Raw genomic sequence first — 27,839 nt, 5'->3', positions numbered from 1 at the left:
GTTGAAGAGGCATGATCTAATTTTTGAACATTGGGGGTGGGGAGACGACGACACGATTATCTCGCTCTTAGCTTCTTATAATATTTCTCTCATATTTGAAACATTTGATCGATTGTCACTGATCTAAAAAAGACTGTCAATTTGAGATGCATCGTTGCAGCAGAGCACAAACAAACACACACACACACACACACACCATGACACACACACACACACATATATATATATATATATATTATATATATATATAATAGCCCTTTGTTATTTTAAATTGGGATTATACAAGTATCGGTATCGGTGAGTATCGGTGAGAGTATCGGCATCGGTTCGAAGTGAAATCGGCTCAGCCCTAATATTTTTTTTGTTTTCCCCATAATTCGAATGAATTATCTTAAATATACAGATTCAATAATATTATGAGTTTTTATCTGATAAGAGCACAGCATGTTTGTTGAGGGTTAATGAATTATCCTTTTACTTGGCTCGCCAGGTTATTCGAAATTGATACGTATATGTGAATCTTTATATTTAATTGATGTCTTATCAGGAAAGTTTTAGAGAACACACAAAGAACTCCAATTTTTATTCATTCTACAGTAAACTTTCCTCACATAAACAACGTGAATTTTCCCTTTCACAGAAGATAACTCTGAAAAATGATAAAAGTAAAGTAATTTGTGCAAAATGAATATTGAAAAATCAATGTCATTAGTAGGGCTCGGATAGTTATGCACTAAAGAAACGCAAAATATGCATGCAAATATGCAATAAAAAGTGTAAAATATGCACTTAAATATGCACTTTAAAAACCAGTTTAATTTATAAATGCTGTATTACAAACTATGAAAGATTACATGCCAGGCAATGAATATGCATTATTCTGAATGCTCATTCGCTACACAGATTTTTTCAATTAATATGGTTCTGCCTTAAATGAAACACAATACATTACAGATCAAGATCATGATTGCATTTGATAACAACTTGATCTCAAATTTTCGAACTTGAAACTCGTTCTGTTTTCAGCTAGGATAGTCTTATATTCAGAAAACATATGTTCCAATTCGCAAGATACAAGTGGACTGTATTTTAGGGCAACAAAGTCAGACACATCAAGTTCCAGATCATCTACACGTTGTCCATTTGTATGCAGAATTTTGCAAACTTTCACCATTGATACAAATCCACTGTTCGTTTTCAATACTGCATCCAATTTCTGTACATACACAGGATCTTCAATCTGGGCGAGGGCCTCTTTAACGTCTTCTATAATTTTGATGCATATTTGAAGTTGTTGAAAGAAGAAAGACAGAAAAGATAAAGAATGAAAAGAGAAGAGAAGCGAGGAGAGGAAAAATAAATACAGTATAGGCCAATGCTCGGTGTTCGTTGTGAATACAAAAATATGCACAATATCAACTTCTTTTCATACAAATATGCATTTTTAGTTAAAAATCCTTAAATATGCATTTGCATATGCAATATGCAAAATGCCTAATTATCCGACCCCTAGTCATTAGAGAAGCGATCACTTGGTGAAGTAAATTTTGACCTGACCGATGTCGTTCAATATGAATATGCGTAGCGATTGAAAAAACAAATGTTGTTGCGTGTATTCTATGTAACTTTCTATAGAAAGTTTATCTTTCTATCACCATATTTTGCTACGATATTCGTTATATTGCTCATTAAACTAATGTAAATACAAAAACAGGGAATCTTTTTATAGGATGATAATTTGTGAGCCTTTTAGTATCGACAATATTCATTAGAAAAATATACGTCATCTCAAGACAATAATATAGGCCTACTTTTTTATTGTGGCATTCTTATTTTCCTCATTACTTACTTCTTGAATTTGTTTAGGTGGGCAGAGAAATTTTGTGGTGGGCGGTTGACCACCCGTGGACCCTGGTTCACACCGAAGTGACAAGCGACACAGCCACCTTTACTCTAGACTGAGGCGACCCGATGCACTCCATTAGGAGTTTGAGCGACACATGCAACTTGTCATGTCGCTTAACCCTAGCAATACCAAAGGGGGGGGGGGGGCTCTCAGGCCCACTGATTCATTTTTTGCGTGTTACATGTATATCCATTAATGTAAAAATTCATAAAAAATAGTAATTGTTCTTTGTAATAATTAGAATGACATCGCGTGATTTTTCCCAAAAATGTTCATTAAAAAGTTACTTTATTTCGTTGAAATTGTTTATGGGCCTCAAAGGCCCACCCCTTGGTAATTCTAAGGAAAGATTTCGCAATGATATTTTAAAGGTGTTTTAATACATGCGAGAACATATTCAATTGCTAAACTATAGTAACAATTTGAAATAATGAACGTATCAGTAGTAGAAAAAGAAAAAAAAACGTTGCTACAATTTTGCACAGTTTAAGCATTGTTCCAAGTATAAGCATTGTAATTGAAGAAAAGTAATAAATGTTACAGTGATTTACAATAATTACTTAAAAATCACTATGAAATTTATCTTTCATGTATAATCCATAACAAAACATGAAAGTAGTGTCTAATTAGTTAACTTATGTGTACAAATGACAGAAAACACACATCAGTCCAGTTCAATTGAACTTTCATTCGTGGGCCTCTGAGCCCCCCTTGGTAATCCGTGTAACAAAAAATACCTTGGCATTGCTAGGGTTAAGTTTGAATGGTTAAATTGATCACCGAGAGTTCGCTTTCAAGCGTCACGAAGATTTTACACCGAAGCGACAAGCAACACAGGCCCCTTTATTCTAAAGCAAACCATTCACCGCCCATGAGAGAACAACATACCGAGTCGACATGATGCATGGTATTGAGAATACGGCCCAGTTCAAGCTACACATGCATTTTGTCATGTCAATTTGATTCGACACCAAGCCTTCAAAATGAAGCGACAAGCGACACGTGTATCTTGGAAAATGACATACAGATATGAACAAAGCCTTCCGAAATTAAACGACACGACAAGTCGCAGCTGTCGCTTGTCGCTCGGTTTTGGCCGTGTTATGAATACCGTGCATCGTGTCGCCTTGGTCTGTTGATTGTACAAGTGTTGCTTTAGATTGAATGCTACTGTGTCGCTTGTTGCTTCATTGTGAAAACCCATGTCGATTTTCGCCTCGGTGTGAGGATATTAAAAAAGGTCGGTATTGCTGCTACAACCATTTTCGTCTTCTTCTTCTTCTTCTAATGGAACCAAACCCAACTAGCCTAACCTAACCACCAGTGTTTGGACGTAACTAGTTACAAGTACTAACAGTTACTTTTTTGAAGAAATGTAACTGTAACTAGTAACCGGTACTTTTCAAATCAAGTAACTGTAACAGAGTTACTTTTTACAGCAGAAGTAACGTTTCAACAGTTACATTTACAGCTTCTTTTACTGTTACCTTACGGCCTCCCAGATAGCGCAGTGGTAGCGTCGTCGCCTTGTAATCAACAGAATTAGATCAATAGTTTGAGATTGCTTCAGAGATTGATTCTCCTGCATGGAATCACGTTTGGCCACTATGGTGGTACTGTAGAAATTGTTTCCTAACCTCACATATTATAATTAATTAACATGTAGAAGTGCGAGCAATAAATTTGCCCAGACCTGCTGATCTTCGCATCGTATTGCAATGACTACTTGATTGAGTTTGCATTAATGCCCATTATATGCACAGAGGCTAATTGGGACGAGAGCTACACCTTCTAGTGAATTTGAATTCTTTTGAGGCGCACTTGATGCACATATAGGTTAATCGGGTCTGGACCTACAGTTTAAAGTGCGATCCGAACCACTGTGCAATGTTCCTCCACCGGGTATTGAACTCGGGACCTCTTTATTATAAGGCGACGACGTTGACATTACGCCATCGGGAAAGCCCTTCTATATAGTGGAATCCGAACCACTTAATGATGGAAACTGGGAACCCTTGATATCAAGGCAGCAATTTTATCGCTACACATTTAGGAATTAGGTAGTTTGTGTACTCTTTGATTCTTTAACGTTGTATTTCTTCCTCTCGAATATGTGCAGCGATAAGGATAGAAAGACTGGTGGCAGTCATAAAACTTCGGGTTTAAGACTGATGGCGAGTTATAGATATAACAATGAAACTAATGAGAGAACATCGCTAACACTCATGCAATTGTCGGTACTCAGATGAGGAACTAACCAACAGAAAAACAGAAAGGAAACGTAACGCTTCTTTATAATTTAACATCGTCCTACGTACTTACAAAAATTCATTTGTCACATCTGTTAGACCTATTCCGAAATATAGTGATACGATTTACAGAGGCGAATAATTGTACACATTTAGCTGTATATGCCAACAACAATCAAGGAACAGCCGCTGAATAAGTCCACCTACCAGGCAGGCGGAAGATTTCGTAGCAAGTTTGGTGACTCATGATTGGTCAATTACTTAGCATCGAATGATCAGTGGCCCCTTGATATTAGAACGCATCGTCATAAAGCAATTGCGATCTAACCGAACTAGAAAATGTATACAGTATACTTGAATATTGTACTTGCCCCAATGGAAGTTTTATAATGGAAAATGTAAATTTTACTTTATACTTTTTCGGTCGAAATGCGTCTACGGTACTATGTACAAGAATCTAAGGGAGCTACAGTGAGGCTGAGGCCTGGTTTGGGGGCTTCAGCCCCCCTAGCTCCCCTGTAGCTCCGTCCCTGGAACCACCACCACAGATTATTTATCACCCCCAAAATGCTACCAGTCAATGGGAATGCTTGGAAAGATTGTAGCAGCAATCACTACCATTAAAAAACAAATGCTGAAGTGATGCGGAAGAATAGTAAGGGGTGCGCAAGCACCCCTTCGTTACTCCCTGGTGCCCACCCTTACGTCTGTGTCTCTTTTCTTCCCCCCCCCCCTGCGGCGTCCATGAACATGAGTTACGTAGGAATTACGCATTTGAGACGTCATTTCAATAAAAATTATCTACGTTTCTCTTTCTAGTTTATTTTAAATTAGAGCTTCAAGAACCTACTTTCCTCTGGGTAAAAAACGAAACTTGGAAGTTTAAACGATGTAAAAATATTGCAGGCAAATAAATAGGATCTGCCTAGCTTGATTCAAAGCATGGCGGCTGCCTGTGGTGAAGGTTTGCAAACATCTCCATCTGAAATCCCATCTGTGCCTACAAATGTAAACTCTGTAAATAGTAAAAATGTGTCACCTGCATCATCAACGTTCTCTCTCAAAGACGAAAAATGGCCTGTTCTATTGGTGTCCAGGGAACCAAGTGGGAAAACGAAGAAAAAGAAAGGTACGTCAACTATAGAATGGTTGCTCTCCTGTCAATGTTGTTTTGCGACACTCCCATTTAATCAGCTGACGCATGTTAGGGTATTTAGAATATTCATGTAGGTTGAAACATGAACAATTGTGAAACTCGTAGGACGATCAAGAATAATACAGTCAGGTTATTGTTTCAATTAGTAAAATTCTAGAAGTCTAGTAACATGTACACAACATTAATTCCAGAATATTTCAATCTGGGGCAAGGGGGTAAAGTTTCTTCACGGCAAATTAACACGCTAAGGTAAAAAACGTACTTTATTTCTTAATAACACATTTCCGCGAATCAACTGATAACGTTACTAAAAACAACAAAATATTCATATACTATGCATAATATATCACTTTCTCTAGGAGGTACAGAGAGTCGAGGCCATCGCCAAACTACTATACATAAGGACTTTGTACAAAATTTATTGGATTGTGTGATCAATTCGGTGCGCTGATAAATCACCATAGATACATGACCCAGTTTATGTAATGATGAAACGAGCATCTTGAAAAAGTGTTTTCAAGAATCGAAAGGGCCCAAGTTCCTTTTGTTTTATTGCGATTTAACCATGCTACGAGTGCAATTTTTACATGGTTAGATTTCGATATACGTCTGTTAACATATACTGTGGAATTTTAGCGATTACTTAAGATTTTGTTCAATATATGCTTTCATGGTTAGGTTAGGTGTGGTACCCTTAGCATTAAAATAAAGTCCCTAAATGCATTCATTAAAATTTCGGTAACCACCAAACGTCTCTAATTCCCTTATTTTCGTATTTTTCACATTGATACTTACATATTCTGCATTCGTAAGGATTCTTCTCTTTCGCGTTTCGTTTTTTGCACGCAAATAATCTCAATTTTCGAAATATCGAGTATTGTTATTTTGTTCGCTTTCGCTTGCGTTGCACGCGATATGGCGGAGAAATCTTTACTAGCGTAGTCCATGATCAGTGGTTATGCAGTGTTGCAACCTCCTTCATAGAAAAATACCTACTTTCGTGTTACTGATTTTGTATTTTATTCCAGGTTTGAAAACTCCACGAACCATGCACGGATAGATCCACGAACCATTCATAAATATTAGCCCCACGAACCATGCACGGCAAGGTTAGGTTAGGTTAGGAAACATAGTTAAATTTGTTTTTCAAAATTAATTTTTTTTTCGGGTTCGAAAACCCCACGAACCATTCATAAATAGCCCCACAAACCATTCATAAATAGCCCCACGAACCATTCATGGATAGCCCCACGAACCATTGACGGATAGCCCAACAAACCTTTCATAAATAGCCCCACGAACCATTCACGGATAGCCCCACAAACCATTCACGGATAGCCCCACGAACCATTCACAGTTAGCCCCATGAACCATTCACGGATAGCCCCACGAACCATTCACGGATAGCCCCACGAACCATTCATAAAGAGCCCCAAGAACCATTCACGGATAGCCCCACGAACCATTCACGGATAGCCCCACAAACCATTCATAAATAGCCCCACACTCCATTCATAAGTAGCCCCACGAACCATTCATAAATAGCCTTAGAGATACTGGGCGAAAAGGGGGGGGGGGTTATAACTCCCATCAACCTCACATTGAGCATGCCACTGATCCTGTGCACGTCATGTTGTCGCAAGTTCGTAATCAGAAATGATGAACAGTAACTCACGTTTATTTACGTTCTAGAACTGTTACACAGTTACAAAACCGCACATTTGGAAACACTGACCGGTTGTTACGTCATGAAACGCTCGCAGATATTTGGTTCACGTAGTAGACTGACATCAAGGGAACAGCTTTCGTGCATCGGAGTGACATTAATATCGAAAATTACATGATTTATCGACAAAAAAATTTCAACGAGGTGAAAACAAACTTCCGAGACCTTCCTAAAGTATAAATAAACCCATTTCGGTAAGTACTTTCTCCTGTAAAATTGAAGAAATACGTTTTGGGGATACGAAAATTTTACCATGCATTCTACGGTATAATTTAACAATACAGGGAATTTATCCAATTTGTTTGAAATTTGGGATACTTACTAATTTGGGCCTCGTAATCATGAATCTGCACTTAAAATTTGGCACTTATTTGGGGGCAGGTGAATGCGGCCAATTTCTAACATGCCTTCAACAGGGACTCTATAGAGAAAGCTGGGGAGCCTGGGCCACGTTAGTGGTTGGGGCCGGTAGGTCAATTACCTCAGGGGCGGAGCCCGGAATCGGTGGGAAATTTGGAAATCGAGGGTGTAGAAATAAGAACTTAATTTAGATTATTTTGCTATTTCCACGTGTGAGCGCCAAATTTTAACTTCAGATTCGTGATTAGGGGGCCAAAATTAGTGAGTATGCCGAATTTCAAACAAAATGGAGAAATTTCCAGTACCTATTGTTAACACATACCGGTACTGCGGAGTTTTAGTGATTACTTAAGATTTTGTTCAATATCTGCTTTCGTAGTTAGGATTGGTTCTCTTAGCATTAAAATAAAGTCCTTAACCCTTAGTACGCCGCGCGGTCTGACGAAAGTAAGCCCAGTGTCGCCGAGGCTTTGAGCGGGAAATTTGAATTCGTATACATAATGGAGAAAAATCGTAATAACTCTGGCACTATGGGACCAATGTACTTCGGATAACTTTTGTTTTGCAGGTAATACATCGGTGCATGCAACCATGTAAAATTTGGATGCCCCAACCGCGGGGGGGTTACGGGCGGGGCTGCATCCCCCGAATTTCAATGAAAAAAGCATGAAAATGTGGAGTTTGCCCCCTCTTCTCCAGCTACTTTGGGGAGAAAACCGGAACTTTTGCTTTTTGTTTTAAGAATGGACCTTCCGCAACAGAATGAAACTTGATTCATGTTCGTAGGTGCAATACAATTTGAATAATAAGGCAAAACGTAAAACTCTAGCGAATTTTAGCCAATTTGCATATTATTCATAAAATTGTTCTAACTGACACTATGGGACCAATCTACTTCGGATAACTTTTGTTTTGCAGGTAATATATTGGTGCATGCAACCATGTAAAATTTGGATGCCCCAACCGGTGGGGGGGCTGCATCCCTCGAATTTCAATGAAAAAAGCATGAAAATGTGGAGTTTGCCCCCTCTTCTCCAGCTACTTTGGAGAGAAAACCGGAACTTTTTGCTTTTTTTTAAAGAATGGACCTTCCGCAACAGAATGAAACTTGATTCATGTTCGTGGATGCAATACAATTTGAATAATAAGGTTAAATGTAAAACTCTAGCGAATTTTAGCCAATTTGCATATTATTCATAAAATTGTTATAACTGACACTATGTTACCAATCTACTTCGGATAACTTTTGTTATTGGAATTTTCGTAAACACGATTGTAAAACATGTTCCCGAACGAACTGTCAGTGTTTCAACCTCAATATACAAATATAAGTGTGGCAAACCCTCGATAATTGTACCTAAAGCTGTTTGTAACATATGTGTTACAGAGGCTACAAGGGACATACTTTTTTGGTAATATATGTGTTACGGGGGCGGACTAAGGGTTAAATGCCTTCTACTAAGGTTCCGATTTATGTCTACATTCATTCCCACTAGTCTACAATACTTACTCTCGCTTGTCAATGGAAAATACCTTGTCCATGAGAACCACACATGCTTGCGTAAGATATTTTTTAAGTTGGTACTACTTGTTTACTATCCTTCGGACACATTTATTTATTTTTACAGAAGAAACTACTTACCGTAATAAGTTCCTGTAGCATTGTCGAACATCGGGAAGGTGTTTTGTGTGATGTGGGAATGTTTCATAGCTGAAATTCATGTTGTTTGTTAAAAATTAATTCTCCGACGGCGAATAGCTAGCCCCACGAACCATTGCCATGTGGATAGGTTAGTTCTGTTAGGTTAGGAAACATAGTTAAAATTTGGTGTAGTGTTAGTATCAGGATCTAGAAATTGGAAATAATTGCGAACCATTGGTGCTAGCCCCACGAACCATTGCCACATGGTTAGGTTAGTTCTGTTAGGTTAGGAAACATAGTTAAAATTGGGTGTCGTGTTAGTATCAGGATCTAGAAATTGGAAATAATTGCGAACCATTGTCGCGTGGTTAGGTTAGTTTGTCTCAGGCAAGCGAAAAGGCCTATCAGAAAGACGTACTGGTAATGTGAAAAATTGCAATTAATTTCATCAAAACAACGTTGATACACCTTCAGGAATGTTCCGCGAAGCAGATACGTAAGTACGAATGTCAAAAATTGACGAAACGAAAAAATTAGAGGTGTCCGAAGGATAGTAAATTTTTACAGAGAAGAAACTACTTACGGAAATTAGTTTCTGTAGCATTTTGAAAGTTCGTGGATATATTTTCTCACCGTAGAATGCTGCACAACAAGAAATAAGCACTTTTGATATAATATACTTGCATTTTGTGCAAAGCGACAACATTATCCCGTTGTTTCCATTATGTACCTTCGGATGGCTCGAGCGTCGAAAGTCACGTGGTCTCGCCAGTGTTTCCAAACATGCCTTTTTTTTTACAAGATTTTTTTTAACTATGCTATTTTTGGGGCTATCGTGAATGGTTTTTGGGGCTATCCGTCAATGGTTTGTGAACATAATGAACACGAAATTAGGTATTTTTTGGTTGAGAAGGTTGAAACACTGCATATCCACTCCAAATCGACAAAACACAAGCAGGACGTGCGATGATCCACAGCTGTGTGTGCCATATTGTATGTTCCGCAACGGAAGAAAGGACCCAAAAGAATTACTCGTAATGTGAAAAATCGAAGTTATTTTCCTGTAAAGAGCATAATGGCACCTTCAACTATGTTCCGCAATACACAATTGGTAAGTGGGAACCAATTGAAACTGAAAATATCCGATATAACAGACATTTACCAAAAACTTTTCTTTCGAATCCAAACAGTGCTCATTACTTTAAGGAAGGTTCAAATTTTGTGTGTCAATGATATCCAAATTCTACGACAATTAGTCTTTCTTCTAGGAGAATTTGAAGAAAAAAAATCATAAAACAATCGGAAACGTTACCATCTAGCTTCATAAGTTATTATTTATTGAGGAAATCAAGATGCACAAAAGTAGCTTACGCACATATGTGCACATCCCATTGAGCATTCATTCTTCATTTACTTTTGTCTAGACACAGACTACTGCCACATGTTCATGTGAGGCTCAGCCTCCTTGTGGCATAGTGGTAACGTTGTCGTCTTGTAATCACTTGGAGTCAAAGGTACCCGGTACTCATTGTGAAAAAAGAAGCACATTTCTTTGTTTTGAAAGTGTGCTAACTAATTGTAATGGACGATCCATGTGTGTGATGAACCCTGGACTCATATGTATACCAATGGAATAACCATTTTCTTCAAAATATTTTATTTCTGTGTCGACTGAGTTTGCGTTGGTTTTTGATTCTCCGGTAATTATTTCATTTGTCTCCATTCACTTATTACTGCTAATATTTCTCACTAAATGATATTCAAAACAGGGTATTTGGCATGAATGAACAACTGCAGATCCAATCATGGCTTGCTGACCAAGTGATAAAAGATAATACTGTTGAGGAGCCATTGAATATTCGTGAAGATTAACCTAATTTACATGTCCTTTCTCCTAAATATATTAAGTGAATGAAACTACAAAGCAGAATGTACATCCCCCTTGTTAACAAGTATGGTGGAGGCACTAGTTATGGCCATCTTAAGGAAAGTGTACAATAGTATACAACTTTTAACACAATAATAATTTTACTGATGGCGTACAAAAATTATGATCACTGGTACAGAGTCTGTACATTATGACTAAACATTAACAAATAGAAACAAGTTAGTCAGAAAAAAGTTTTAAAAATATTAACCGAACATGACACTATTCTTCAGTTATGGCCACCCATTTTCGCCATTTATGGCCACCTTGTCTATGAACAAATAATGAAGTAATACAGATGAAACACAATATGTTATAGGTAAATAACATAGTTTTCAATGGATAAACATAGTGTAAATGTAGTTCAACAACATAAATTAACATTTCCAGACTTCTCAGATCACTCCGTAGTTAACAAAATGTCAGTTCAAAAAATAAAAATAAGAAAATAGTTCACACATTAGATAGTAGCTTCATATCACAAGGAAATTATATGTCTAATGCAAGTTCACTGGCAATAATGTTGTACAGAAAATTACTTTTTTCCAGTGTGTTAACAGGACCAGGAAATTTTGTTATTAAGTGTCGCCCCTCTTGCATTAGGATAGGCTCCGGCAGTTTTCCCATAATTTCATTCACATTTATTGTTGAAATATCATTTTCTATATAATCAAAGCAATCTTTTTGCAGTGGCCATGCATCTAGTAATGGCCATGTGGTCTACACATACTGTTTTGTGGTTATTTCTATTTCAGGATATAAATACTGCCATTCTAACATTGAAACTTACCTCTGAAAAAATTATATGTTCCTGATATATATATATAACAACTGTGGAAAACATTATTGTAGCTCTCTTTTCTTACGAAAATGCATAAGAAATTCTACTGTATCAAGCAGCTTCTTCTTTACAAGCAGCTTACTTCCTACAGGAAGTACAAAGAGGAAACATGGGTATCCGATTGGAAAGCTTATTTCGCACTGATTTATGTAAGCTGTTCTCTGATTGGCTTTAATCACCTTGGTAGCTACCAATTAATTATCAACAGCAAAGTGGCCATAAGTAGGTGGGGTAGTGGCCAAAACTAATGCCTCCACCCTACTACATTATTGAATTTATTACTAATTTTATGCAAATTAATTAATATCAATCTGAATTGCTAATAAAATTGTAAACATGTTCTTTTTCGTGATAATTTTTTGTCATAATATGTATTCAGTAATATTGCAAATCAAGAATGGCATAGGCTAGTCCATATGAATTCAGGCAGGGGGTTTACCTTCATAGTCTCAGATGTTATTGAATTGAACATATGTTAAAATTCAGGACAAAGTAAGAAACCCGTATTGTTTTGTCCAAAAAGATTCCTGGCCCGAGATACAGTTCGCCAAAGATGGCACCTCAGGCATCATTTCTCATGTGCGATTTTCGGCAAAATATTAAAATTCTCTATCTCTGGACCGGTTCAAGATATTTTGTTGCTGTTTTTTTGTATTTGATAGAGAATAAGTTTCTGAATAAAACGATAAACTCCATTTGGAAATATGTGTCCAAGTTCTCTTGCTGTAGCCTTCTGAAATATTTTTTTTTCAAAAATAAAAAATGTCAATCGCAAATATTTTGATTTTTTTTTTCACTGTTTATCAGTACCATACAGTATACATTCTCTGAAAAGGAGAACTTCCACTTTTGAGTTTAACAGGTTTTATAAACAATTGAAAATTTTGCCATACATTAAACCAGTTTCCATTACCACATTGTCACATATTGGTCTCATGAAATCAAAATCTAATCTTATTTGACATGGCATTTTAATTCTTCATAAAGATAAGTAACAGACACAGCTTTCAAAACATATGTGCAAGTTCCAAATCATATTACAGGTTCAAAAGTATACCACTTCTGTGCACTCTGCTTAGAACTGAAATTATCAATTCAATTAACTAAAAATTTGAAATTAGCTATTCAGTGAACTAAAAATTTGTTCAACTGCATCAGTATCTTCCTTTGATATTGAGGCCTTCCTGTTGAACCAATAGGAACTGGGGCACCCACAATCTTTAAAACATCACCAATTGGAATTGATTTCTGATGATGCCCCTAGTCACTTCAAAAATCATTAACAAATGTTTGAATTGACTAAGTCCCTTGTGCTAATGGAGTGGGTATACAGTGCTACTGGTCATAGTAAGGGGTCTTGTGATGGTGTAGGAGGCCTGCTGAAGCACCACGCTACAAAACCTAATCTTTCCAGCCTAAGTACAGCTGCAATTCAGAATTGCAAGGATTTTACAAGAGTGGTGAAGTCATACTCATCAACAGTCCTCATCCTGTTGCCCAAAGAGGAAGTTGAAGAATTCCGCCAGCAGAAAATACAGTTTGGGTAGCCAGGGGACACTTACCGCCCCGAGGTATCTGGGAAGACAATACATCAATTCACATTTTTAAATTGTAGCATGAAAACATAGGTGAGAGGTACCGTGAAAAGCAGATTAAGCGCGTAGTGCTGGAGATGCTTTTTGAGAAGTCTCTTAACTGGGGGAAAGCATCACTCCACATTTCCCCCACTTTAAACACACTGCCCCTCCCCTGAGAAAAATTCCTGCATACAGCCTTGACATATATGGTTCCGGAATACTTTACAAGAATGTTTTTCTGTTCTACAGGAGATAGTACATTTTTTTTACTGGAATAAATCTTTGACCAGTAAAAATCAGGAACAGCAAAGCACTAAGTAATGCTATGAATGTTGAATTAACACCAGTCTTGTAAGACGTCAGAAGATTCTCTACAAGTTCTTCATAAGTTCTCTTCTCTCCTGTTCCCCAGAAAATTATGGCACACTTGTCGAAATGCATTCCATGCAGTTCACTCACCATCACCAAAAAAATTATTTCATGTTTTCATAAGTTGCCTTAATGTCAACTACATGGACAACAAGAATTGTATTAGAGTTGTGCAGCAAAACTGCTTTGAGCGAGAACTTGGAGGAATAAATAAAAAGTCTCCAGTCCTTTGTCTTATGTGATGTATTCATCGATGCAAAGAAGCCTTTGTCATGGCCCATACACAGGTCCCCTTTTGTTTTGAAAAATGGAAGAAATCCTTTGTCTGTATGGAGTAGTACCTTCACATCATCTGCCAGTTGATTTCATTGTCACAGCCATAAGCAGGCTAACAGTTTGGCTTTATTTTTGGGAAGCTATTAGTACCTGTAGGTCATTTAATTCGCCTGTTATCTTGTGGGTTCGCTAGCAGCCAAAGGTGGTGAAATACTTCCATGAATACATGACATGTCGGAACGGAGTGCTCTTGTTGGGATTCTACATAGCCAAACAGCCACCAGTGTTGCAACGTCACTGCATATACTGAATATACAAAATCTAACAATACTCCTGAGACACTGCACAACTGAGTGTAAAGTGGCCTAGTTACGGGCGTGTGCCAGACCATCAGCAGTGTTGCCGTATGTACTAGAGTTGAGGTTGACACATTCCTTTTGGGTGAGTGCCACTGGATTACTACGTCATAGTAGGTACCCAATCTCCCTATGTGGTGGAGTTATGAGGCTCTCTTTAATGTTATGCTACACTGAGCATTCTCGGGACGTACATTTAGAAAAAGATATAGCTTCTTGCCATTTTACAAGTTTAATAACACCTTTCACCTTTAAACAATCACTGCAAAATAACACAGCTATACTCACAAATACAATCACTTTTCAATAAGCTGCGGGTTTTCTTTTATAACAGCATTTTTCACAAAATTAACGTGATATCATGCAAATCAACTTACTTTTCATCTTTTTACACACTGTTGTCCTGGCAGTGGAATCAATAAAAGATTGGAGAGTTCTACAAATGTTTATAAACCGGAAATGACTTCCCCTTCCGATGCCACTTTTAATTACACATAAATAAAAGGAAACTATGCATTTGATAATATTAAAACAAACAAATAAAACATATTCATGTTGACATTAAACAAGTAAAGCATTATGTATGGTAAAAATAAACCGATCCGCGGTGGCTCAGTCGGTAATGCGTCTGACTACCATGCTAAAGGTCCCAGGTTCGATCCCCGGCTGGTTCAAATCCGGGAACTTTTCTAACGATGGAAGCGGCCCCGGTGCCCAACCAGCGTAAAATAACATGGGTACCTGGGGGAAACCCTGTGGGTAAAGGCAGTCAGGGGCATGATGCTGATCACATCACCCCCACTCACGACCGGATCAAGAAAGTGTGGGGCGTTACCCCCACACCCCCTATACGCCTTCATGGTGTGATGCTATGCACAGGGGAGCACTTTTTTAAAAAATAAACAAGACGTATCAAGGTTGGTTGCTCCCCCATTCTGTTACGCCAAAACGAGAACCAATGAAACTTTTTTAATGTCATTTCCACATTCAGTGTCCTCATGTTACTAAAGAATGGGTGCTTTCATTTATGTAACAAAGTGTGTGTAGAACAGTGTAATTTGTAAGTTTTTGTAAGAGATATTTATACTGCTAGAGGATTCCTCTAGTGTATCCATATCATACTGTAAATTTTTTGTCTGACAGAAATAAATTTTAGTGTCAATCATGAATTTTGTCAATCTTCTTCATGGTACCGCTGCAGATGACACAAAGGTGCAGCCATTCTCTGAGTGTTTTGTTCCTTTGTCAGTTGATACTGCACACAAATTTCTCTGAACTGCAGGTGGTCTTTAACAATGTGATGTATGGAACCGTGGCTTACCCTACCAAAACATGAAGTTCTTCCTCTGATCCATCAGTTTTCTGAATAAAAACCATCCACCCACACAATGACATCAGGAGCAATGCTATGATGTGCCTGTCCTGACCTCAGATCATCTTGTGGTGACTTGTGTCTGTGTCACAATCTATTATACCACTCCAGCACACTTACACGTTACATGGCAATGAATTTCTTGTCCTTCAGCACTCTCATTAGTCAAAAAAGAAACCATGTGCCTCTGCTCCTCTTTAACCACTTCCATTCTGACGTTGGACAAATACACAAATTGCTAACCTCACTTCCTATGCAATAAACAAGCAATGAGTGTGTACGCGCTAGTTGTTACTGTGCTATCCCTCCTTCCCCACAGATGGCAGTATCATTCATAAACAGCAATATTGGTATAAATACCTATGTATATATGTGTGTATGGGTATGTAATATAGCATTATAGCACATCTTGCCCCTCCACCCATCCTAGAAAATAAATTCTAGATCTGCCTATGGGCATAATGTGGATCTTCTTCTTTTATGTTGGAATAATGCATTTCCAACAATTAAGAGTTCCTTTTACAGAAATTCACTAAGAGTTCACCCCTTTCATTCCTCTCTCCTAATCCATATATGCCTATTGTGTATCCATTGTGGCCTTCTAGCAGCACTCCAATCATCCATTACAATGATGCATGATCTTTACTTTTTCCATTATTTCCTCAATCTTTTCATGGTTCTCCTGCACTTCTTCCGTTAACACACTAATTTGTGTGACATGTATGCTTGTACGAACACTAACTCTTTATCTGAGTATAAAAGTGAACTTAAAAATAAGTATTGAAAAATTATTTACAAGCAAGAAAGAGAAGAGTGTAAGGAATATTAATTAGGAAAAATAACAATGGTTAGTTGTGCAAGACATGTTAAGTATTGAAAAGAAAAATTAGTAACATGTCCAGAAATTTCAAACAGACCCGTAGGCAGAATTTTATTTAAAGGGGGGGGGGTCCCCCTCTAATCAGCAGCTGCCATCTAAAGGAAGAAAAGTGGGGAAGATGCTAAGGAAGTAAAATTAATTACCACTACACACTATTTAAATTAAATCTTCAAAAATAAAGAATATTTATGCAAATTTTCTATTAATAAACAGGAAACCATGTGCGCTGTTCTCAAATGAAACGTACGTTTCTCCGCCACTGAGCAGAAGCCTCCAAAAACTTGGTTATATGTCCAAAACATCAGGTTTTTTCTCTAACTGATGTATATTCTGCCAGTAAAGAATGGCTTAATATTAAGATAAAGTTCCCCGTGCACATAGCACCATGCCATGATGAAGGCACATTTAGGGTATGTGGGTGTAGGGTCCTTCACATTCTCGATCTCTGCAATTATTGAGGTGATGTGATAAGCACTACGCTCGGGCCGCCTTTACCCCCCAGGGTTGCCTCCTGCGGTTTTGCGGGGACAAGGCCGGAAAAATTCGGAGCGTAGTTCACCCACCCCCGAGAATCGAATCCGGGTCTCCTGCCTGGCAGTCAGACGGGATTAATGTACCCACTAGGCCACCGCTGCTCGTGAATGACTTAAGATTAATAAATATAAATAGATCTTAGGGTCGGCGCCAGAAACTTTTGACCGGGTGGGCAAGATCCACATATTGATAAATTAGGGTGCGCAGATATAAAGTATAATATTAGTTTCACAAACATGCATTCTCCCCCCCCCTTTCACACGATTTCGTTTTATTTTTTTCCCCCATTTCTTTTTGCTGGAAAGTCGAAAAAGTTGGAAGAGTAGAAGCCCTGAAGATGAATTTCTCAGTATATTACAAACTATTGCACAAGATGTTTAATCCTTCTAAAAAATAAAAGCATTTGCGCAAAATGAAATATCGAAAAATCGATGCAATTACGGAAGAGATAACTTACTGAAGTAAATCTTCATCTGGTCAATGTATTAAAAGAATATCGATAGGGATCAATAGCGCTTGGGAAACATACTACATCGTGGAAAGTAATTTAGATCAAAACATCCTTCAAATTAGCAATTCTCTTGTTTATAGCGCTTTAAAACTCTTTATCACCATAGGTGTCGATTTAAGAGGAGCAAGGCACTTTCTGCCCTCCCAATTCCTCAAGAATTATATACATTATAAATAAAATAATATACCTTGTTTTTGTTATTAGAACGTATCCAAGGTGGGTATCAGGGGGCTCCAGCCCCCTCCAGGAAATTTTTCAGTTTACGTTAGATAAAATTAGGTTTTTGGTTCTTGAATAATACAGTGATGATAATTTGAGATAAATCATTATAGAGACAAGACGGAGAATGTTCTATACCTTGCTATTGTTAATAGCACGTATCCAAGGTGGGGATCAGGAGGCTGGAGCGCCCCCCTTCCAGAATTTTTTTCAGTTTACACTACATAAAATTATGTTTTTGTCTCCTTGAAAAATGTGACGATAATTTAAGGAGAGAATTAATTATCAAGACAAGACGGAGAATGTTCTATAAGCCTGTTGTTGATAATATTGCACGTAAAATTTTCTTGCGCTTTCGGTGTTGTGACATCGAACTTGAGCAATATGTAAAGACTTGTCAGCATTTATAAGCTGCACAACAAAGGTAGCACCACACGTACGACGATTCTTTGTAATTTTTAATCTCTGGAAACCGCGAGAGGAAACGTTCTTGAATAATACAGAGCTTCGCTACGAGACTCGGCGGCAAGCTACCCGGCATCACCGCGTGTCTTTCCCGGTGAACGGGTCAGCGACAGTCGCTAGAGTCGGCTATTAAAATTATAGTTTTCATATTGTGTACTAACCTTGACTACAGAAGGTGTTGAAAATTATGTCCCTCTGCTGCAACACATTCCTGGCATCTCCGAAGGAAATTGGCATTTACACGTGCAAGTTCGTCTACTGTAATTCTCCCGATTTTTCGTACAATACTCTCTTTTAACTCATTGATGGTGTGTGGATTGTCTTTGTATACTTTATTTCCCCATTTTTCTTTCCACTTTTATTCAGAACTAACCCTGTTACTCTAAACCTTTTTACGATATTTAATATAAGCGACTGTCGCGGACCCGTTCACCGGGAAAGACAAGCGCTGATGCCGGGCCGCTTTCCGCCGAGTCTCGTAGCGAATGTCAGGGAATGCTCTGTAGAAGGAGTCGGAACTACTGGCAATATTAACGAATCGTTTTATCTGCGGAACGTTCTAGAATATAATGAGGATATAAATACGCGGCTTCAATTTTCCGGTTTATCTGGACTACAGAATCGGTTAACGAGACTTCAGAGATAAGTGTGACAGTTCATAGAGTCGATTAGTGATCAGTCAGTGTCCATTGGTAGCTTTATGAGATCTAGTGATTCGAAAATGAAAAGAACTAAATACCGTAAAGTAACGAAGTCTACTACTAGTTCCAGTTCGACTCTAAAGCTGAAGACATTGACGACAGCGGTACTTCCGGTCCCTTGGTGTAGTGCCAGTTCAGGTCGAGGACCGAAGAGATCGAAGGTCTCTCTCTCAAGTGAATATTTCAGCAGTACCGGGTATTGGAACGGTTTATTAAAAAATAAATATGCTGCACAGATCAATGAAAAAGTTGAGTGATGATTTAGTTGTGCCCGGACCAAATTTCGTGTATCAGCCATTCTTTTGTAACGGACGTGACACGTACACAACGTAAAAGTATTAAAAAATACACTAATTAAGATTTGTATCCATTTTAATTATTGAGAAAGGTTGTACTCACTGAAATGTACAGTCACAAAAATTGTCATGCCAAATACTTAACTGTATTTGATTTTATCTGATATGAAACAGGTGTAACGGACGTGACGTGTAAAACACCCTGTAATGAACATAGGGTTGGGTTTTCCATAGTTTCTGTTAATTGGACAGACAAATCAACTGGTAAATATTTGTTATAGTAATGTTAATATATGCTCTTTTAAGACTATAAAGTATGACCTGTTAAAAGTTTTGATGTCTTATTGAAAAATGTTTAACTTTGTAACGGACGTGACAAAGGATTTGTAACGGACGTGACAAAAAAGTGCATCATTTATAATGACGGTTTTTATTTGAAAAAAACACTAATATTATGTAATACATCCTTGTACATAATAATAATATAGTTATACATAGTTGCAAAAGTTTAATACTACAATTCTAGTGAATTAACATTAATTAACATAAAAGAAACAGGTCTGGGAAAGAGATTAGGCTACATTCTGCTAGTTATGGACTAATTCTGATTTAATAAGCAGGTTGAGTAACAAAAAAGACATTACACCTTTGTGGACACTAGGTCTATAGACTATTTATGTTTTTCTCAGCACAGGTCGTAAATTATCACTTTACTGTGTCACAACATACTTCATTCAACACTTCCTTGTTAGTTTTTGGAAAACAGGCTGCTACCTTAGACAATGTTTCAGTCATAAAAAATCGCATGCTTAATGCAAACACACACTGTGTGAGGCATATCACTAACCGGGAGCACATGTTTTGGACGTAAGCTATAAAACTTACTTTTTGAAATTTGGTCATGTGGATACAGCAGTTTATATTCTTCATAGGCCTCGCCAATACCCATTACCATGTGTCTCAGTTGGTATAAACTGCGTTTACCAGTGACAGGGTCTTTCACTGATTTCACGTCTCTTTTCCCAGATGCGTGACGACTTATTTCATTGCACTGGAGAAACTCATTCACTCTTTTAAGACAATCTGATTGAATCTTTCTTGGTCCAGTTTTCTTAGCATTCACAATATCCTTTTTTAATTCTGAACCTAATTCTTCTCTTACCAGTTTTCTAAATATTGCAACCTTCTTAGTAGGACTGTTAGGTAATGCATTTTTTATTCTCTTTGCTGCTTTGCCATTTGTTCTTGGACTTTTGTATGAACCGAGCTCACTCTGACCACCATTTTGAATCACCTTCTTTCTTGCTCTATACAACCGCTGTCGTTCTTTATCTTTCTGCCTTTTTTCAGCTAACAGTTTTTTATCTTTGGTCAATTCATTTTTTTCCTTCTCTCTTACTTTCCTCTTCCTCAATTTATCTTTCTCCAAATAAGCCTTTCATTGCTCTTGATTCTTTTTTCTCTCTTCTCTACATTTAGCCATTCTTGTCTTGTTGGGAATGGGAGCCATAATCTGAAACAAAACAATAAATTTAGGGCCAAATAACCTAAAAGTAACATTTAACATAAACATTTGTTGCAATGTTGAACATTTATATTATTGTCATGCCTTTGCTAATAAGTTTCTGTTAGAATTGTGAAAAAACAGGTTCGAGTTGGTCAGCTCCAGCTGGTTTTGTTTCAAATAGATTTTAAACATAATAAATGGTTGTTTTATTATCAAAACATGTTAAAAATAGGTACTATTGCTTTTCATTAACAGTTTAATACCATTTTGAAGTATGTGGAAAGTTTTATTTCTTTGTAGGATAATGGAATCTGAAGCTCTGCTATTAGTTGCACATGGTGTTTATATCTGAGTGTTGTTAATTCAGCCTCATTAGTTCTTGTATCCTTATTTATTAAACAACTTATAGTTTTGAGTATATAATTGCATTTTAATTTATAGAAATATTTTTTAGGTTAGGTAGGCCTACCTATTTTATGAGACATTTTAGTCCTATCTTGTATGGTCTGAAAACTGAATTAAATCTTATCTCCCAACAACAAATAAATTTTGAATTACATAAATAAAGAAAATTTAGTTCTACAGTTACAGAAATATGAAAATCAGGCCAGAAATATGGACCCTGCTCTAAAAGTAATTAAATGAGAGGAAAATAAATATGAAAAACAAGCAAGAAATATAGTATTCTTTTTGTCACGTCCGTTACACTAAAGTTTGTCACGTCCGTTACAGGATTTTCACAGGTAATGCTATTTTATACAAAACAGAAAACACTAAAAATCAATAAACAATGCACATAACCGCACTTCTACCAAGAGTCACTTACATCACATTATTAGGGTTGGTGTGATATAAACTTATTCGTGTTTTTTGTAACGGACGTGACATTTGTTCTTCCCCTTCTTAATAAACAAATAAACAGCTTAATACTTACATAAATCAATAACTCGTGAGTGTAAACAATACTCCAGACATCAATATTTCTTCATATAACTGAGAAGAACAGCTCACTGGATGATTTGATTATGTTCAGCTGTTTACAAAGCAGCTGATTTTAACTAACAACTGATCACATCTCAGTGTTCCAACTTCAATGTAAGGAAATGTGATGAAAAATAAAATTAAATAAGAAATAAATGCTTGAAATAGTTATTCTAGATTATTTGCTGCTTAGCTATGCAGTTTATATGATATTTTAAACAGTTTTCAATTTTCGCTATGAGGTGTATGTTATAAAAGAATGGCTGGTATGCAGTCCGAGAATTTCATGGCATAAAAAAATACTTTTGTTTAAGCCTCCTGAATTCGACACTCACTCATTCACACTCAACTACCACAAAGGAACAGCCGAAAATTTTATGAATGTCAAGAAGAGAAAGCAAGATGTTGCATATGTAGTTATTTTAGCGGAAATTGCAGGCTCTACCAACTGAACCACTGGGCCACCCTTGACTTCGACTGATTTTTCGCTAAAATGTTTACATAGTACATGTCCTGTGTATTTCAAATCGTAAGATGTTGCCTGTATAACGAACAAGCACAGAGAATAAAGGAGAAATAAGAAAACTGTGGGGCTTTCCCACATTTTACTTCTGTAGTCATCACGAGCTGCCGTTTCGAGGTGACGATGACAGTGAGTCAGTGGCCTGCTAAGGGAGATTTCACATCGTATCTCCTGAGGATTTCACAAGTCGAACGTAGGTTTGTGCGGTCTTTTGTGTCGCTACGGTGTGAAACGTTGCTGTTGATTGGCTCGTTCCAAACGACATGTATCGCGTGTCCCTTCCGTCTGAAATCTTCGTAAGTCTTGAAGATCCAAGTCACAAGGATGGAATATTAGGGCTTTGTTAAGGTTAGGTGCGAAGGCAGGTGACAGCACCCTAAAGGTTAATATCCAAACCTGCAGGAAGAACGCATCTTACACAGTCCGTCCAGTGGGAAAGGTGACTGATTTTTTGGCCACGGAACCACCAGTGCCATCTATGGAGGAGTATATGTACTATGTAGCGACACATTTCGACTTTCTTCCGGCAAAGTTGCAAAGCGTTAGCATCGACGGTCGACGCCAGTGACGTAGCAGCCGCCCCCGCAACCCCCGCGATGCAAGGGGGCCCCGCTATGTTCTCTCTGTGTGATCCTGAAATTTTATATAATCCCAGAAATTCATCAGTTAGTGTAGCTTATTTAAAAAATGGATTTGCGAAACAGAAAGTTGGTTCCCAGTAACATATCATATGTCGACGACTGCGATAATAAGCAGTGGTGTGTTATCTTAGCCAGAGGGGCCCGGGCAACTTGACATTATGGGTCTCCTCCGAAATTCAGAATTATGTTACTGGCTCATAGATGGCAATAGATAGGAAACTTCTCTCATCTCCTCATACCTTTATAGCTACGTGGTTTTCGTAATAGTAGTGTAGTGTAGTGTAGTACAGTTGTGAATCGAGTAGAAATATTCAGTTGCTCAACCGGTCGGTGCCTTATTGTTACTCAATACCTAAACAAACAAACTTGATAATGTATGACCTTTTTTATTGCCAGTAATATTACGTGATGTTTAAAATGTAACTTCTCATCAAATATTCTCAAGGGGGGCCCCAACCCTCAGTACGAGATTGAAATAAGATCTGAGATAAATTTCCCACAACGTTCACACCTCACACAACACACAGGATGTTGAGCCCAGGGGCAATTTTCCCTTTGCCCTTAGGTCCAGTAGTCCAAATTCCGCCACGCAGGGTATACAACGTATACTGTTCTCAAAGTGCTCCAATCCCTCCAATCGGCATTTCATTGAGTGACAAATTTTCAGTGAATAAAAATCCAGTCGCTGCTTAATTTTCTATCTCTCAAGACTTGAGTCCGCTGCTATTTCTTCGTAGCAGATTGCAATTGACCTTTGGATGTTAGGTCCCCATCGATAATCTAGATGTCCAGTTCAACCCCCGTAACTGAAATGATAAGTTTGCTTGAATATATAACTCACTATTAGTATTATAAGCGTAATGTGAACGGCTTTTAGGTACGTTGAATCTTGGTCTGGCTTGGTCTCAAGGTGCATCCACCTTTAACAGTTGGGCTGAAAAGTTCGTAGGCTGACTCATAGATGGCGTTACTAGAATTAAATCCATGTGCTTTTTACTTAGTACTAACCTTCAAAAGATACGTGTATAAATTTCACAGCTGCCGGATAATTAGTTCGTGAGATATAGGTGGCCGCGGTGGCTCAGTCGGTAACGCGTCTGACTACCATGCTAAAGGTCCCGGGTTCGATCCCCGGTCGGTTCAAATCCGGGAACTTTTCTAACGGTGGAAGCGGCCCCGGCGCCTACCCAGCGTCGAATAACATGGGTACCTGGGGGAAACCCTGGTGGGTAAAGGCGGTCAGGGGCGTGATGCTGATCACATCACCCCCACTCACGACCGGATCAAGAAAGTGTGGGGCGTTACCCCCACACCCCCTATACGCCTTCATGGCGTGGTGCTAAAGCACAGGGGAACACTTTACCTTTTTTTTTTACCTTTTGATATAGCATTGTGAGTGAAGCAGCTTTTGTTACTGTGAAAAAATGGATAAAAAAGAATTTCGTGTGTTAATAAAGCATTGCTTTTTGGCGGAAAAATATACTGTTGAAGCCAAGGCTTGGCTTGATAAACATTATTCGGACTCTGCACCAGGAAAATCAAACGTTAAGAAGTGGTTTGCTACATTTAAACGAGGCGAAATGAGTATCGTAGACGATGCACGCAGTGGACGCCCCAAAGAGGCTGTTACCGACGAAAACATCAAAAAAGTCCACAAAATAATTTTAAATGATCGTAAAGTGAAGTTGATCGAGATAGCTGAGATTATTACATAGCGTTGTTGGAGCGTTTAAAGGATGAAATCACGAAAAAACAGCCCCATTTGAAGAAGGAAAAAGTGCTTTTTCATCAAGACAATGCACCGTGTCACAAATCAATGAAAACGATGGCAAAATTATATGAATTAGACTACGAATTGCTTCCCCATCCACCATATTCTCCAGATCTGGCCCCCAGTGACTTTTTCCTGTTTGCAGACCTTAAAAGAATGCTCGCTGGAAAGAAATTTAGCACTGATGAAGAGGTAATCGCCGAAACTGAGGCCTATTTTGAGGCTAAAGAGAAATCGTACTATAAAAATGGCATCGAAAAATTGTATGACCGCTATAATCGTTGTATCGCCCTCAAAGGCAACTATATTGAATAATAAAATCGAATTTTGTCAAAAAAATATTTTTTACTATGTTAGCCTACGAACTTTTCAGCCCAACTGTTAAGTTCAAAAAAGGAGTGTTAACTATCCTTTAAACAATTTCCCCAAACATTATTTTTTTAAAATATATGTGTATTATATGTAACCTACATTTAAGAAAAACGTTTCGAACAAAAAATGCAAAGGATCACGAACAAAATAGTTGGCTGTGTGAAGCCTCCACCCTCCTTAAAAAAATAATCCTGTCTGTGCCACCGCATTGAAGTAAGAGAAAATATTTCTAATTTCTTCATCCAGTTGTTTATCAGAGAATCAGACCACCCTGATTTAGTTTCGACAAACTACTAAACTGATATATAGCCTAAGTCGATGACAAAAAATGGGAAGGAAGGGTTAAAGTTAATTCACAACTGTGAGGGGATTGCCATTTATTGGGTCTGGCATCATCTCGATGTTTCCTTTTTTCACAGAGAGGGGGCCCCCAATATTTTACTTGCAGGGGGGCCCAGAGAACTGCGCTACGCCACTGGTCGACACGTACGGATCTTGTTACTGACAGTACCTGCTGAACGTCGGTCGGAAACGGAGCAATGGAGCAACGTGCCAACATTAAATTCTGTTTCAAATTGGGTGAAAGTGCAACAGAGACGTTTCAAATGATTCAAACTGTTTATGGTAGTGAGGCATTGAGCCGTAAGAACGTGTTGAAGTGGTATGCAAGATTTCGTGATGGTCGGGAGAGCATTGAAGACGATCCGCGACCAGGACCATCAGTGACTACGAACTGACGAAAACGTCCAAAAAGTGGCGGAGATTGTATGCAAGGATCTCAATGGAATTTCGAAGTCCACAGTCCATGTCATTCTAACCGAATATTTGGTCAAACGGAAGGTTTGTGCCACACACACAGTGACGAACAAAAACATTGCAGAGTGGAACGCTGCAAAGACATGAAACAAGCAGCTGATGTGGATCCAGGATTCAAGCATTGTAACATGTGATGAAACATGATGCTTTCAGTACTAACCACTCACTAAGAAGCAGAGCTCGGAATGGAAGGGTCCAGGCTGTCCAAAATCGAAGAATGTGTGCATGCAGAAGAGCCGAATCAAAACTCTGCTCACTGTTTTCTTCGATTCCAAAGGCATCATCCACAAGGAATTCACTCCAGAGGGTCACACTGTGAACGCTGAGTATTACGTGGGTGTTTTACATCGTCTCTTGGCCAGGATTTGTAGAGTTCGGCCTGAATATTGGGAACAGGGCTCATGGTCTCTGTTGCACGACAATGCACCCGTGCACAAGAGCAGGTTGGTACGCCAGTTTTTGGCCAAAAAAGGGATAGTGGAACTCGATCATTCCCCATATTCTCCAGATTTCGCTGCATGCGACTTCTGGCTATTTCCAAAACTGAAATTGCGTTTCGACACCATTCCAGACGTCCAGAAGGCTTCGACCGAAATTTTGGAGGCAATTCCGAAACAGGAGTTCCAAGACTGCTTCACAAAGTTCTACGACCACTTCGGTGCATGCATTGACTCACAAGGTGTCTATTTTGAATAAACGTTATTGTAAACTACCAGTCTACAACGTCTTGTCTTTCATTTTTCATTAGTCACCTTTCCCACTGGACGAACGGTGTATGTCCCAATACGAAATGATAAAAACTAATGGTGAGTTGATTTTAAAAATTGTGTCCGAGGTAAAGAGTGGCGTGCCCTGGATTTTCGGATACTATTTTTGGTGGGCAGTCCTCATTTTGCCATCTTTTCCTATCTTTGACGTTCTTTTTTTTTAAAAGGAATACTTGGTCAAATTGGATGATGACCCCACCTTGAGCACGTCACTGGGGGGGGGGGGTTCTAGAGTTCAAACCTTCCCCCCCCCCGAAAATTCTTACATGTTGGATTAATGCAAGTTCAGAAACCAAAATCTGTAACTCATATTCAAAAATGTATTCGAAGTTTCAAAGAAATACAACAAGGAGACAATGTTGAAACGATCCATCTAGAATTTTCATACATTTGGAATTCTGAAACTTGAGTGAAACAGAATTTTTCCCTCGGAATTGCAGCCCACCCAAGTGACCCCTCCAATTTCACTTCTGCTGTTCTGCTCCCAGTATTATTCCTAGCTGGGTCACTGAAAATTCCCTTATGATTGTTTCAAAATTTCTTTCCAACTTTTAAATTCCCTATCCGATAAAGTTGAAAATCGCCCTTGATAGGAGTTGAAACCTCGGATTCCCAGTTTTGTAGCGCGTTACGTTCGCGATTGCGGTTTACAATACATGCACCGGGCTGTTTTTTAAAAGAATAACTGGTTGCTTAGTTTTCAAAATTCCAGAAATTAAGTTTTAAGGTCAAACAACAAAAACTTTGTGACTAAAATTTTCATCTAACTTTTAAAGCTTTTTCTTGAAGGTGTTTAAAATTTAATAACAAAGTATAATAATTGTGCATTTCAGTACACGCTGTAGGAAACGTTAAAAAACAAAAAAAACGTGCTGGATATTCACTCATCTGCTGGACTGAATAAGCCTCCTTAAGGAAATAACAACTGAAAATATTATTTTGGAATAAGATTGGTTTATAATTATGATATTTAATTATTATTATTATTATATAATTATTGCCATTATTTCTATTATTCAAATTTCTGGCGACGCCCATGAGAACAATTATGAATGACACCCGCCCCCCCCCCCGAATTTTTTTCCTGCCTACGGCCAT

At 38.1% G+C, this 27,839-nt stretch overlaps 1 protein-coding gene across 1 annotated transcript in view; it reads left to right on the top strand.

The window, feature by feature from the left end:
* Positions 1 to 5,095: 5,095 nt before the first annotated feature.
* The window catches only part of LOC146003259 (RUN and FYVE domain-containing protein 2), a 134,317-nt gene continuing 111,573 nt past the window's right edge, over positions 5,096 to 27,839 (top strand). Inside the window, exon 1 of the mRNA XM_083141444.1 lies at positions 5,096 to 5,284. Within this exon, the coding sequence (XP_082997570.1) occupies positions 5,098 to 5,284 (187 nt within the window). The 5' untranslated portion in view covers positions 5,096 to 5,097. The remainder of the gene's footprint in view (positions 5,285 to 27,839) is intronic.

Source organism: Lepisma saccharinum, chromosome 20 (assembly GCF_977018435.1).
Source record: "Lepisma saccharinum chromosome 20, izLepSacc3.1, whole genome shotgun sequence".
Taxonomy (NCBI): Eukaryota; Metazoa; Arthropoda; class Insecta; order Zygentoma; family Lepismatidae; genus Lepisma; species Lepisma saccharinum.
This window is presented reverse-complemented; position numbering and strand designations above follow the sequence as displayed.